Source organism: Lissotriton helveticus, chromosome 5_1 (assembly GCF_964261635.1).
Source record: "Lissotriton helveticus chromosome 5_1, aLisHel1.1, whole genome shotgun sequence".
NCBI classification, from domain to species: Eukaryota; Metazoa; Chordata; class Amphibia; order Caudata; family Salamandridae; genus Lissotriton; species Lissotriton helveticus.
Genome location: NC_136065.1, coordinates 1,018,535,765 through 1,018,549,725, shown reverse-complemented (window position 1 = coordinate 1,018,549,725; position 13,961 = coordinate 1,018,535,765). Strand labels below are relative to the sequence as shown.

Genomic DNA, 13,961 nt, shown 5'->3' with positions numbered 1-13,961 from the left:
TCCCCACCCTGCACCCCTGCAGTAAGCAAAAGAGCCACCCCAACATGCAGTGTGCCTGTCGCCCAGAAACCCCCGTTCTACAAGAAGACCCCGGAGGAGGAAAAGGCCCTGTCCCACCCGCCACCCCGACAGAGATAAAGAGAGAAGAGAAGACACAGAAAATAGAGGCGCTCAAGTATAGAACCCAGGAAGAATCACATTACATGGAAACAGGGGCTCAGACAGTAAGTTCAGCTCTCTACGCCACCCTCGGCACCACCCGGGTGCTCGGTGGGCTCAGTCAAATTAGGCCGGCCCGGCAAAGAGTCCAGCCAGTCATTCACCGAATCAGGCCGATCAAAGAAAAGGGTCCGTTCATTGTACTCAACTCGCAGCCTGGTAGGAAAAAGCATGGCATATCGCAGTCCCAAGTCCCGAAGACGCTTCTTGACTCCACGGAAGCCCATTCGCTGTCTCTGCACAAGCTGTGAGAAATCAGGATAAAAGTTCACCGTGGCATTTTCGAAGGCCACCGGGCCCTTAACTCGCGAGGCCTGCAGGATAGCGTCTCGGTCCCTATAGTGAAAAAGTTTTGCAACAATGGGCCTTGGAGGGGTGCCCGGCTTGCCCTGGCCACCCGGAACGCGATGGGCACGCTCCACCGCAAAGAATTTGCTCAATCCAGATGGAGAAAGGTAGTTTTGTATCAAGTCCTCAACCAGGAGATCAACAGAATGTGGGTCAGGATTTTCCGGAACACCAACCACACGCACGTTGCAACGCCGTGCTCTGTTTTCAAAATCCTCCAAGCGCTGAGTCATGAAATCATTCGCTTTTCTGAGGTTGCCAATCTCCGTCTGTATTTCCGAGACGTCGGCCGTGAGGCTAGATGACTTGAGGTCCAACGATTTCACCTTCTCATTGGTTTTAGATAAGTCGGCCCTGATCAAGTTCACGTCAATAGCCACAGTATCGATTTTGTGGGCCAGAGCTTCATACTGTTGGCCGATTGTTTCTCTCATGCCAGAGATGGCGCCCATGATGTCCTGCAGGGACGGCTCCGCCGAAGCTTCCAAAGAGTGCCCCATTGCACTTGGGCCAGGCAAGGCGGCTCCCGGGGACCCCTTCGATTGTGTGTACCGGTCCATGATATTAGACTGGACCTGGCCCCCGCGAAGGGGCGTCTTGGTCTTTCGCCTCTCTTGGTCCCCTCTGCCAGTCATAGTGGAGACCGCGTCCCCGAGGGACCCACGCGACCTGGTAAAAATGGCCGCAGGGAGATAGTGTGCCGGAACCAAAAGTCAGCCGCGAGGGCACATCGAGGTGTGAACCGGCCTGGAGGACACCAAGCAGGCAAAAGGTGCAACTGCGACCTCGCGCCGCTGATCGCAACACCGGCCAGACACCTCTGCTGGAAGATGTAGTCCGAGTCAAATCGAAACCGAAAGTTAAGAGGGGGACCCACAAGTCGAATCCCCCTGCCGCTGTTGTTCAACTCAGACACGGCAACAGAGCCTCACCAAGTCCCGGGCACACCACCAGGGCGGGCCCCGAAAGTTCGAGTCGACGTAGCTTTGGTGCCCCTGGTCCAATTCGAAATCCAAAAGCAGTATAAAGATCAGCCCAGGTTCCTCTACAAGAGTCCTTGTAATTAATCAGGATACGTTCAGGATATCATGCCGGGAGTGGCGGGGGTCCGGAGAGCGCTGTGCTCACGCGGCCATCACGGATGCCCGCCAAGCTCCTCCTCCTCCCAATATTTAAAAAGGGGGACAGAGATAGATGTCAATGCGATCGCCCAATATCGCTTCTGGACTCCACCATTAAAGTTTTTGGGCGGGTAATTTTAAATAGGCTTCAATCATGGGCTGATGCAAATACGATAATCAGCGATTTACAATATGGTTTTAGGAAAGGGCGTAGTACAATTGACCAGTGTTTGAACTTGCATATTTTAATTGAAAAATATACAAAAGCCAAGGAGGGTCGAATGTTTTAAACTTTTATAGATTTAACTTCTGCATTCGACTGCGTTTCTCATAGTAAACTTTGGCTGGTTATGGAAAAACTGGGGGTAAATATATCAATTATTAATTTCCTCCGAGAACTTTATTCAGGTGCATCCGCTAGAGTTAGACATGGAAAAAATGCTGAATGTACAGAATCCTTTGGCATTGCTAGGGGAGTACGACAAGGCTGCGTCTTGGCTCCGTTTCTCTTCATACTCTACATTAACGATTTGGAGATTACATTGCTGAGGGAGTGCAGGGATACGCCGATGGTGGGGGAAAGATCAGTCCCAGCATTGTTGTACGCCGACGACACAGTCTTGATGGACAGAACTCCGCTGGCCATGCAAAGCTTAGTTACCGCCTTTGCAGATTTTATGACAGGCTTGGATCTACGGATAAACTGTTCAAAGACCTTCACCATGACCTGTGGTTTGGGTGCACATAAAAATAGAAAGGTCGTTTTTATTGTTTTTTCCCCAGTTGATTTTACTTCAACTTTTTCTTGTCTAGGAGGTTTGTTCGATCATACGGGTCTTTGGAACACCACAATTAAGACTAGAAAATTATTGTACTGCAAATCAATAATGGCCTTAAAAAATGTCAGTCAAAAAATTGGCAGGAAACCTATTGGGGAGATGTTAATAGTGTATAAAGCTACTTGTGTAGCAATTGCGACATATGGCGCAGGCTTGTGGGGACATGCAAACGTAAATTCATTACAGGTGGTGGAAAATCTTTTCATGAAATATCTTCTAGCCGTTCCAAAAAGTGTTTCCACATATATCTGTCATGCAGAACTTGGGGAACCATATTTGGAAGATATTATAAAGAAAGCCCCGGTACTGCTATGGCACAGAATCTGGACGACTGATGAACGTGGGTTAAACCGTTCCTTTATGAATAACGTGGTTGGGCTACAAAAGAGTGGAAAAATTGGATGGCTGTGTTACGTGAAGAAGTTCTTCACGGATTTGGGTATGAAAAAATTATTATAATGAACCATCCTCTCTGTGTAATATTTCCAGGAAAGCTTTGAAGGAAAAGTGCATGACCTACCTGCATGAGTGCAGAACCACCACAGAAATGATGAAAATAACGGTTGCTGTCCATGAGCAAATTGTGATTTCCAGAAAAATGCAGCCATATGTTAAATTGCAAATGAGTGACTATGAGAGGTTTTTACTAACTCGTTTTAGATTTAATTTGTTGTTTAGGTCACTCAGTTTCCCCACTAGGAATGACTGGTCGAAAATGTTAATTAAGTGTCCTTGTGACGATTTGTCAGTACAATCAGATATACATATTCTTTTGTAAATTTTACACAATTCCCAGATGAAGGTGGGTGGTTCCTTTATTGAAGACCATGGAAATAAATCGCTGTTGCCCTGCCTTTTTAGCTGTACAGAAACTTGACAATATTTTAACTATTGTATCAATTTCTTCGTTTTTAAAAAATGTTTTTAAATTCACGGAAATCTATTGTATCCTGAATTATGATGAACTGACTTTGGTGCATTGGATGAATTTGTTATGTCTATTAACTGTGATTTTATCTGAACTTTTATGGTTATTGTGTTTTAATAACCGAATAAAGAATTGAATTGAATTGACTAGATTTTAAAGCTGTGTCCAAGGGACAGCTTCTATCACAAGTTTGAAATCTTTCAAAAGAGAAAAGGTACACACTAAAGTTATGAACATCCTAATTAGGCATTTTAACGATCTTTGTTTTCCCTGGATCATCTCCCATTGAGAATGAACCTCTATTTTGGTGTTCTTCCAGAGTTCTTTGATACTTTACAGATGAATATGCCTATCGGACAGGCTTGTGATTTGATCAACAGTGATAATTCTGTCAATACTATTTTCCACAACATACTGTACCACTCTTCCTTCATCACAACACCTTGTGAGGGTTGTGTCATATTTTCAACTAAACAAATCACTCATCCTTTTTTTTATTGTTTTCTAGGTCGCTAGTGTTTCTTGGGTTGGACATTCTCCATAGATGGGCATGATAATGTCCTAGTCTTTAGCTTATTTCAACGTCGCTTAACCCAGGAACTGTTGTAGGACACCTGTTTCATACTTTTCCATCCTAATATTACTAGTATATTTGTGAGAGGTGCAAGACTAAGTAGGAAAAATAAGTAATTGGTATTTACAGATGTGCATGAAGTTTTTTTTTTTACAAATGAAGGACGGCCCTCATTTTACAGAGAATTTAAGTTTCCATGAGTGCATTTCAAGAAAGCATTTGCTTTGCCCCATGAGAAACAATATCTAATAATGTTGTCTCAAACGAGCCATGCTTTCTTAATGCGGCTGTGCAAGCTCTGCAGACTAACAGGCACATGCATCATTGTTGGCTTTTGCAATTCCTTAATTCCGATTTTTAAGGAATCGCAATTAAGGAATCACAAAAGCCTATGCATGTAGACATCGCTTAAAAAATAGCTTTTTCTAAACATTCCTTAACTGCGACTCACAAATTTCGAGTCACAATTAAGGAATACCTCCCCATTCATTCCTATGGGCCTAGAGGCCCATAAGAATGAATGGGAAGACTTTCTCAATTTGCGAATCTCAATTAGAGAATCGCAAATTGAGAATGCAATTTCAAGGGTGCTAGGGTGTCAAAAGGAGACCCTGTTGCACCCCTGAAATTGATCCGTGCACATATGTTGTGCACACACATGCCCTAAGGGCATGTGTGTGCGCAACATGAAACTTTGAAAAATGCACAAAAGTGCATTTTTCTAAGTTTTAGCAAATTACCATGAAGTTCAAATTCATGGTAATTTGCTACCCCAAATAGCGAGATCGCTGATTTTTTTACTTTCATGCATTGCATTTAAGGAATCACAAAATGCGATTCCTTAAATGCAATCGCAATTTGAGAACTCGCAATTAATTGCGAATTCTCAAATTGCGAGGGCCTGGACCCTTGATGCATTGCAAAAGCTAATTTTGCGATCGCAAACGGCCGATTTTTGCAAATCGCACCGTTTGCGATCGCAAAAGGCTTTGATGCATGTGCCTGCAAATACATCAATCTGTGTAATGCTTGCACGGTTGAGTGGACATATCCAACCACAACTACACAGTAAATACATACAAATAAAAAGCCTTATATTCCAGAATTTGCATGTTTGAATACGGCACAAAATCGTATGTACCTTAATGAAGCAGTCGCTAGATTCCTATGTTTTTCTGCGCATTTCCCAAACCGTCTAGTACCTCAGTAAACACATAGCTCTTAACTTTCATTTTCTGTCCAGTTATTCTGCATGGTGGCCCAAGCCCAGTCTGAATGCTTTTAAGTTTGAAAAAAATCAGAGGAAAGAAGTCAATGACATCTAAATAGTGTGGTTATAAACACAGTATCTTTCCTGTTGCGAAGAACAAGGAGTTAGCATCCGGATTGGATCTCAATATTGAAATAATTCACCAAGCAAAAATACCCAGCCAGTAGAAGATAACTGCCTCTGAGAAAACATGAACAATATAACAAAAGAGGGAGAGAGAGTACATAGATGGATTTGTTCTCCCTAGCCAGTCGTATATAAACAAAAAGAATCCACTCTTATAATGGAAGGGTATCCCTACTCTGGTTGGGAGCACCCTGTGTTTGTAAAAAACCCCACACACACCGAAAGGACCCTTGGTGTCATGCTTCATCATTGGGGTCTTCGCACCCCTCTACGGGATGCGGCGTGCTTCGACCAGCGACTACGCGGGAGCACTTTAAACTGATGGCTATGTGTGGTGTGTGTGAGGGTTGATTTCTTTTTATATGTTTTTATGTGCATGAGTGGTGGGGTTCTACGGCGAGTGATGTTTAAAAAGAGCCTGGCTCGTGGGGTCAGAAACAATTTTAATGGGCCCCCGGGCTGGCGCTATTAAAAACGTGCAGAATAAGGAGGTGTAGAACGCAAGGTAATGTGCATTACCTCCCATGTGTGTGTGTCAACATGTTTCGGAGTCTGTGCTCCTTCTTCAGGACGGGGTACACAAATCCCCACCTTACGCACGTTTCTCAAGTTAAAAGGTGTTTAAATTAACAAAAGTGAGATCTAGTGCAGGTTCTAATATGTACCTACAGAATATGCCAGTCGTCGCAATACAGTCGACTGTTATAAATCAATTCCAATGCCTCATGAGCCTCTGGAACGCTGGGGGCCACATGCAGAATCGCTACGAAAGTCTAGGAGTGACTGTTGCCTGACTGCCCCATACGCGGCTCCGCTGAGAGTAATGCACATTACCTTGCGTTCTACACCTCCTTATTCTGCGCGTTTTTAATAGCGCCAGCCCGGGGGCCCATTAAAATTGTTTCTGACCCCACGAGCCAGGCTCTTTTTAAACATCACTCGCCGTAGAACCCCACCACTCACGCACATAAAAACATATAAAAAGAAATCAACCCTCACACACACCACACATAGCCATCAGTTTAAAGTGCTCCGGCGTAGTCGCTGGTCAAAGCACGCCGCATCCCGTAGAGGGGTGCGAAGACCCCAATGATGAAGCATGACACCAAGTGTCCTTTTGGTGTGTGAGGGGTATTTTACAAACACAGGGAGCTCCCAACCAGAGTAGGGATACCCTTCCATTATAAGAGTGGATTATTTTTGTTTATATACGTCTGAGAAAACATGGTCACTCTATTACAACTTTAAAGCAAGACCTGACCCTGAAGTACTCTATGTGCTTTTGCCTCTATTCAAACCTGGCCTAGAAGGTGTGGTTCCATCCCGTGATTTCAAATATTGACTTCCAACATTTTGGGCATTGGAAGATCTTCACAAAACAGGAATATTTTCACTACCAGAACAATGTCGCAATATTTTCACTACCAGAACAATGCGGCAATACATGATGTTTTACCCTTAGAAAAGTTTAAAATTTAAAAAGAAAAAAAACGAATGATTGCTCCTGCAATCATATCCAAAGACTAATGTAACCCCTACAAAACTTGGTCTACACAGAAAATGTGTGACACGTAAAAGAGATTAGCAACTCCGTGTGGCTGAGCAATACGGCACTAAAAGGCCAGGCTCCAAAAATTATTCCTTGGACACAAGCATAAATATATCGCCTACTTTCTGGAACACTAAACCAATTTTAACATTTGACAAAGCAAATTTTAAAACAGCACATGTATGAAGCATGTTTAATTTACAGAGCACAGATAGATTCACATATAGTGGCTGATATACTCATTTCTTCCTATGGGAAGATCTTCACATACTTGGGAGTTGCCAATATTTCTTTTTAATTGAAATGTATGCTTGCTAGCTTTGAATGTGTTACAATAATAGCGAAAAGTCTCAGCAAACTCTTTACAATTTTCAGAGCAATGATGGAAGTTATTTGTCTTCCATACTACGGCGTCATAAATATATCAATGCTTCTTCTCCCTACACTGCGATAGTGTAAATTTTTTGGGACACGTAATTGCCCTTTTTGGACCCATTTTTTTTTTTTATGAATAGCAAACTGTATACACACGCCGGCAGCTCTGGTAAACCATGAAGCCACCATCACATTTTCCATGGTGCCATCGGTGTCCAGGAAATGTAGACACAACATTCTATTTCAATCTCGGATACAAATTTATTTTCAAAAATACGAATTTCCAACAAAACAGGAATGAATGGCTCCTAGTAAATGGATTCACTGAAAACGTTATGGTAATTTAAGCGACAGTGTCTGGTCAATTCAAGTTCAAGCAGGGGGAAGACTGTTGGGTCATTAACAGAAAAAATGCAATAAAAGCCTTTCTGGAACAGACTTAAACATAGCTTAAACCCGCAGAAAAAGTGTCTGGGTTCCAAAATAAACTGCATTAAACAATAAAATACTTCTTAAAAAAAACTGCACGTTTTTCACTGCTAGTCACAACTTTCTAAAACAGGCCTCTGGGCACGTCTCATCTGCATGACATGGCATTGCAATGGATTACAATATAAACAGATGTAAATTGTGATTTTGTATAGCCCCTATTTGTAAGTTACAGTGCTATAATGGAGGTGTTACTAGAACTTAACTCAATAGCACTTTTGTTCTTGAATTTGGAATTGTAAAAAGCTAAGGGCATCATTACAAAAAAAATGCAGCACCTGGTAAAAAAAATTTGACGGGGTACTGAAATTGTCAGGTGTGGTATTGCAGCACTCTTATGGTTTTTGCAAGGAGGAACGAAGAATAGCATTAAAGATCGGTGTTTCTCCACCAATCCCCTCACATGTTTACTAATTTGAGGCTTTTTACTTGGATATACCAAGAGTCTTCACTGGCAAAATGGATTTGTAGATAATCCCAGAGGTGAAGTTTCTCACAAAAGTCGTAACTATGATTTGGCTGTAAATCCCAAATTAGAATTTTGGTAAATGTATAATGAAGGAATAAGTCAACTCTGCAAGGATTCAAGCAGGTTATTTGCAGGTTGGGTACAGACCTCAGGAGGGAGTGCATAGCTGCCAGAGTAGTTTATGTTTCTCCAACTCAGGAGTAACCAAGCAAAAAAGGAATATAATTTAAAAAAGATCCATGCGGCCACGCTTCTGTGCCACATCAAGCAGAAAAGGTGCAGCCAGCTCCCCGCTTTAGACACTTACCCACCATACTGTTCACATGCATTCATTGTTCCCCCCAAATGACCTTTTACACTGCAGCTATCTTTTTGGGGGGCTGGAAGCGAGCAGGGTCATTTCCTTCAACATGTGCTGAGGTGTCTCAGAAATGACAGCGGCAGATATGGCTTTTCCATATGAAGTAAAAAAAAACAAAGTGATAAAGAAGAATTGAGGAAACGCTGATAACTTAAAAACACATTGCATGATGTGACCTGAGATCAGATTTGGAGCGCACTGTCAACAAGTCAAGCTGGTTCTTCACTGGTCACTGCTACCAATTCACAGCCTTTACTTATAACAGAGGTTCAGAGAAAGAAAAAGAACTGCTAATGTGACCCGTTGAGGAAGAGAAGACTGCTCCAAATACTTTTAACAAATTAAGTCGGTTCTTTCATCTCGTGAAAGTGCAGGTGGAATTGTCAAAGTTTAATGCCCTCATACAAAGCAAGTCTTTGAGGCAAAAGGCAAGAGCTGGTAGAGCATCCACTGAGCTCATCGTAACAATGTACAATATGGTCCATAGGCTGAGCATAATGACGTCCCTTCAGTCTCCAAAAGAATTTTGGGATCTTGCTATATAATTCCTTTCTCTAGACACTTTGCTTTGCAGCAGCTTAGCCAGAGAACAAGAAGGGCAACCAGCAGTACAAGGGAGGAGACCACCATCAACCCCACATAGCCCTCATGGGAGAGAGGACGTGAAGGGGGAAGTTCTGCTGGAATCATGTTGGTCAGGTTCAGCATATATCCAAGAGTCCAACCGGCATCACTGTCGCTAATCTGTGAAGAGACAGTAGAACAGTATTTACTCAAAGAGTAAGACAAATGCAATTTTGTTACTGAGAAACACATCCTTTGACAACACACCTACAAGCCACTAGATTGTCAGTAATCAGAACACACAAATAAGGCTTGCTTGTTATGCCTCAAAAACTACAATTAGGCATTATCGCCCTCTCTTCCGAGTATCCATCATAGTTAACACCTAACTGCCCCACAAGCTTGTGCCCTGAGCAAGGTGAGGTGGCAGAATATCATAGTCAAAATATTGTCTGATAAAATGTTGTATCCAAATTACGGTCCTATGGAGTTAATAAAAATGTACACCCAATAGAACAATACTTTCTGCAAGGGCATACACAGTGGAGAAGAGGTGCAATTAACAGCTGTTTCTGCTTACGACCTTATGGGCAATAAGGCTGTTAAAACTCATCCCCATATTCTCACAGAGGAGAGACTTAGGAACAAGCCAATGGTCCTGGTCAGCTTTATGTCCCAGCTTCACAGACTTATAGTGATTGTGTAGGCAAATGTTAGTTTGTGGCGGCATTCTAAGCATTTAGTATCTGCGTTAATCTCAGCTTTCCATAGAGGGTGCTAATATAAAATTCCTTGTCCCCCACGATCACACCCGGTCAAGTTGAACATTGCAGTTGCCTAGTGTAGTTCAAATGAATACAAAAAGATCATTGCCGAGTTCAAGAAGATGACAATATGCAGCCCAGTGTTTCTCAACATATGTCTAATGATGACCTGACATCTGTCATTTAGGCACAAAGCACTGGAGGGCTCCTAAGAAGCTAGAAGAACTGCTTACAGTGTCAGAAATCCAGGCACGTTTTAAATTTCTCTCTCTCCTTATGTTTTACAGAAAAATGGTGCATGCATAACCAGACCACGTTTACCTTGCCCACAAATCTTATGCTGTCCCAGCTGGATGAGTTGAACCCGTAGCCCATTTCTAGAAGGGAGATGATATAGGTTCCTGAGAAGCAGTACTCGCTGAGGTACTTCTCTTTCGTCTTAGGGAACTCCAACTTTACCTTAGAAAGAAGACATACATACATCATCCTTGAGAACTGGCCGATGAGGTGTGAAAATAGAACATAGTGTGGAGCAGATGAGAAAATGCCAAGGTTGTCAATTAGATGTTATTCTGATCTGTATTTTGGTATGTCATAAGTATACTAGCAAACTCTTAAATCAATTTGAGAATCAGAAGCATCAATAAAATATGGAAAGTGGTCATCTTTTCTGGTAGACTTCTCCTTATTCTACTAGGTCCACGTGACCTCACATATTAACATCAATGGCCTAGTTCATCAATCCTTACTGCTGCCTCTAAATACTCCATCAGCAGTAAAATGTGGCTCATCAGCAGCTGGATACAAGGTATAGGTGTGTCGGATCACAAGCCGATGTTGACAGCAGATAGCTGAATGTGGCATTTGAAAGTAAAACCGGAGAAAATAAAGATCATAATTCAGGAAAAATCAAAAGGCTGAAAAAGTGAATATGGCTTTGCTCTAACAGTGCAAAAATGGAGCTCTTGAAGATAAGATGGGGATAAAAACATACATTTCAATGATAAACCCAGCCTGCACAACACTCCATGCCCATCAGTGGTCACATAATCACAACTGTAAGCAAGGTAAACACTTCTGTATATTTGATACAACATTGAGAAAAGAACAACACATTAATCAAAGAAGATCAGTGTACAATTGTTTTTTTTTTACACAAAAACAGTTTAGGGGAAGAAGGTTTAAAAATCATCATCCCAACTATCATTTCAGCATAGCCATAGGGTTTATTAGGTCTAGCTTACCAGGCAGCTTTTAGCACACTTCAAGGCACACAGATAGACAATCTTTGGCAAAGCCAACAGGTTTTTGGGTCTGCCCTCTTCTTGCCATTGGTTGGCTTTATTGTCACTCTCCTTTGTTTGTTTTCTAATCAACGGCTTGCCTTCCTCTTCTTAGGGTTCCCACCTGTGCAGGATAGGCTTTTTATCATCCTTTTGCATTGCGAACTTGTATCTTTCTTTTGCTCACAATTGGGGGACTTCCTTTTTAGGTTTCGGCCTAGCGATACACTGTGCAGCAGTGTTCGCGCAGCCAGAGTCCTTTTGGCAGGGTTTTGCAAATGGACCTAGAAATTCCACACGCTTGTGTGTGCGATTTTCCATTTGCGGCCTGCTATTGGCCTTTCCCTGCGTGTTGTTCTGTATAATAGACACCAATAGGCCAGAGGTGGGCGCATAGCTCCGCCCCCGGCCTATTGGTGTCTATTACGCGCATTTCCTGCCATATGCTTTCAATTATCGTGCCTAGACACGGGTGCGATAATTGAAAGCATATGGGCGCGCGTACACCACTCGCGGCTTTTTCGGATCGCTTTCAGTTTCGCGATCGCCTCCCTCACCACACACACTGTGGGGAGGGAGGTTCCTATAAATGAGCCAGAGTTGTGAGTGAATCTCCCCCAGCAAGTTGTTTGAACTCGAGAAAGCCTGCGCCAGAAGTGTCATCACACTGCGTGTGGTGATTCATATGCAAGCATTAGATCAGGCAACATTCAGGTTTTTTCTGGCTGTTTCTATTGTTTTCCAGTCTAGTATTTGTTTACAGACACTTCTAATGTTCTTGTTTACCAACGTGCTATTTTACGTAGCCCGCAGGTATTGGTATGAAGCCATATATATATCATTGCAGGGTGACGCGGGTTTCAGAATGCGAGGCTGTCAATATGCCTTCTTCCACGCTTCTTTGCCAGTCTGTCTCAAGCTGCAGCGTGCACCCGCTCATTCCGCTGACTTCATTACTACACACAACATTGCTTTATGGCATGACCCAGAAACCATGAATCACCTCAGCAGACTTACCCCAGACAGTGGAGTAAATAAAGCAACTGTCGATCATAAATATCCTCCCAGAGACGGATGTCTTCACTGCTCCAGCCTCCTCGGGTCTCCACGCGCCTCCTGCAACTCGCCAGACGTGCAAATCATGTCCTCAGAAAGAACCCATCACCAAAGCCCACAGATGTGCCGCGAGAGGAGCAGCAAAGCGCTGGAGCTGCTCCAAATGCCCACAGCAGCAGCAGCGCCAGAGCAGACCCGGGAGAGGCGCAGGCATGAGCATCCCTCTGCCTGCCACCGCTGCCTTCCAGGCTAGGAGATGTTAGGAGGTGTAAACATGTGGATGAGAAATCTGAACCATGGTGAGAGGAAGCACTCATCCCTCAAAGGTCTGCTATCCTGAACAAACACAGCCGGTGACAGGAGAGGAGGCTGCAGCAGGGAGGAGGGAGTGGCGAGGCTCCAGACACAGGCTGTGGCTGTCACCGGTGCACTCTGCCTCCGGGCTCCGAGGACAGCAGCTCACAGGGGAAGCTCGGCCAACTGTATGAGGAGGGAACGTGGCCTCTGATAATCCTGGTTTAATACTTTCATTCCCCCATTCACCGGTTGGCTTCTATATTTGGGAATGCACAAATAAATAGTGTAGCATGGTTTCCATGCAAGGGATTGGACCCAAGGCCTCTGTGTCAGATGAGGAGTTTCCCAGTCACATCCTATAAACCCGGTGCCACTGCATCTGCTGCATCATTGATCACCAAGCCTCTGAGAAGCATTCACATGTACCAACACAGCCCCCTTTGCTGGTTTATTCAGTCCCAGCAAGAGGTTTGAGCCAAGGTGCAGTGCGTCCTAGTTTATGCAAGGGATTTGGCCTCACTGTTCACAGAGTCGGAAAATAAGTAAACAAATATTGATTAGTATTACCCCATTTCGCATAGTACCAACGCACCTACTGCACTATCGGGAGATATTCCACCTGAATGCATGAAGATACAGCATCCAAAATGGGAGTTCGGTTGCATAAATATATATTGTTCTTGGTGAAGAAATGCGTTACTTACCTGTAACTGCAGTTATCCAGTATTGGTGTCTTTCATAGATTCACATGCCTGAATCTTTCCCCGTCGTCGAGACGGGAGTCTCTGGTATATATAGAAGCAATGTCCCATGGACATATAAAGATAAAAGTAGGCCTAAGGGCCTCACCTTAGTAGCCTATCGGTGTCCTTATGTAAAAAGGACCAAACTCCTGAAGAGAGCCAATCAGCTAACACCTCCCTCTAGAACCTTCCTGTCAGGAGCCTCAGTCTCTCAGATTTTCGTACGCACCAAGCTAGATCGGCCTAACACTGATAGAGAGATAGGTGAGTCCTTCCAGGGGAGGCGGGAGGGTTGCATGTGAATCTATGAAAGACACCAATACTGGATAACTGCAGTTACAGGTAAGTAACACATTTATTATCCAGTATTATGGGTGTCTTTCATAGATTCACATGCCTGAATCAGAGTAGCAAGCAATACATTGGGCACATTTCTGGTGGAATATCATATGCAAGTTATGAGATAATACATATCATGCGACTATGAATCATCATACTCCTAAACCAGAAACAGTATAAGAAAATGTGCATACCAGCAAAGGATGGAGGGATAGAGGAAGGCTCACCTTACTGAAACAGATGGCGT

General features: G+C 43.4%; 1 protein-coding gene across 4 annotated transcripts in view; it reads right to left on the bottom strand.

Annotated features, from left to right (window-relative positions):
* Nucleotides 1–7,153: 7,153 nt before the first annotated feature.
* ENTPD1 (ectonucleoside triphosphate diphosphohydrolase 1) overlaps nucleotides 7,154–13,961 on the bottom strand; it is a 300,189-nt gene continuing 293,381 nt past the window's right edge. For 2 of the 4 annotated variants that reach the window (XM_078643531.1, XM_078643529.1), the window contains exons 9-10: nucleotides 10,318–10,455; nucleotides 7,154–9,412 (exon numbers count right to left, since the gene is read on the bottom strand). In XM_078643531.1, the coding sequence (XP_078499657.1) occupies nucleotides 9,206–9,412; nucleotides 10,318–10,455 (345 nt within the window). In that variant the 3' untranslated portion in view covers nucleotides 7,154–9,205. The remainder of the gene's footprint in view (nucleotides 9,413–10,317; nucleotides 10,456–13,961) is intronic. The other 2 variants (XM_078643530.1, XM_078643528.1) reach the window with 1 other exon arrangement.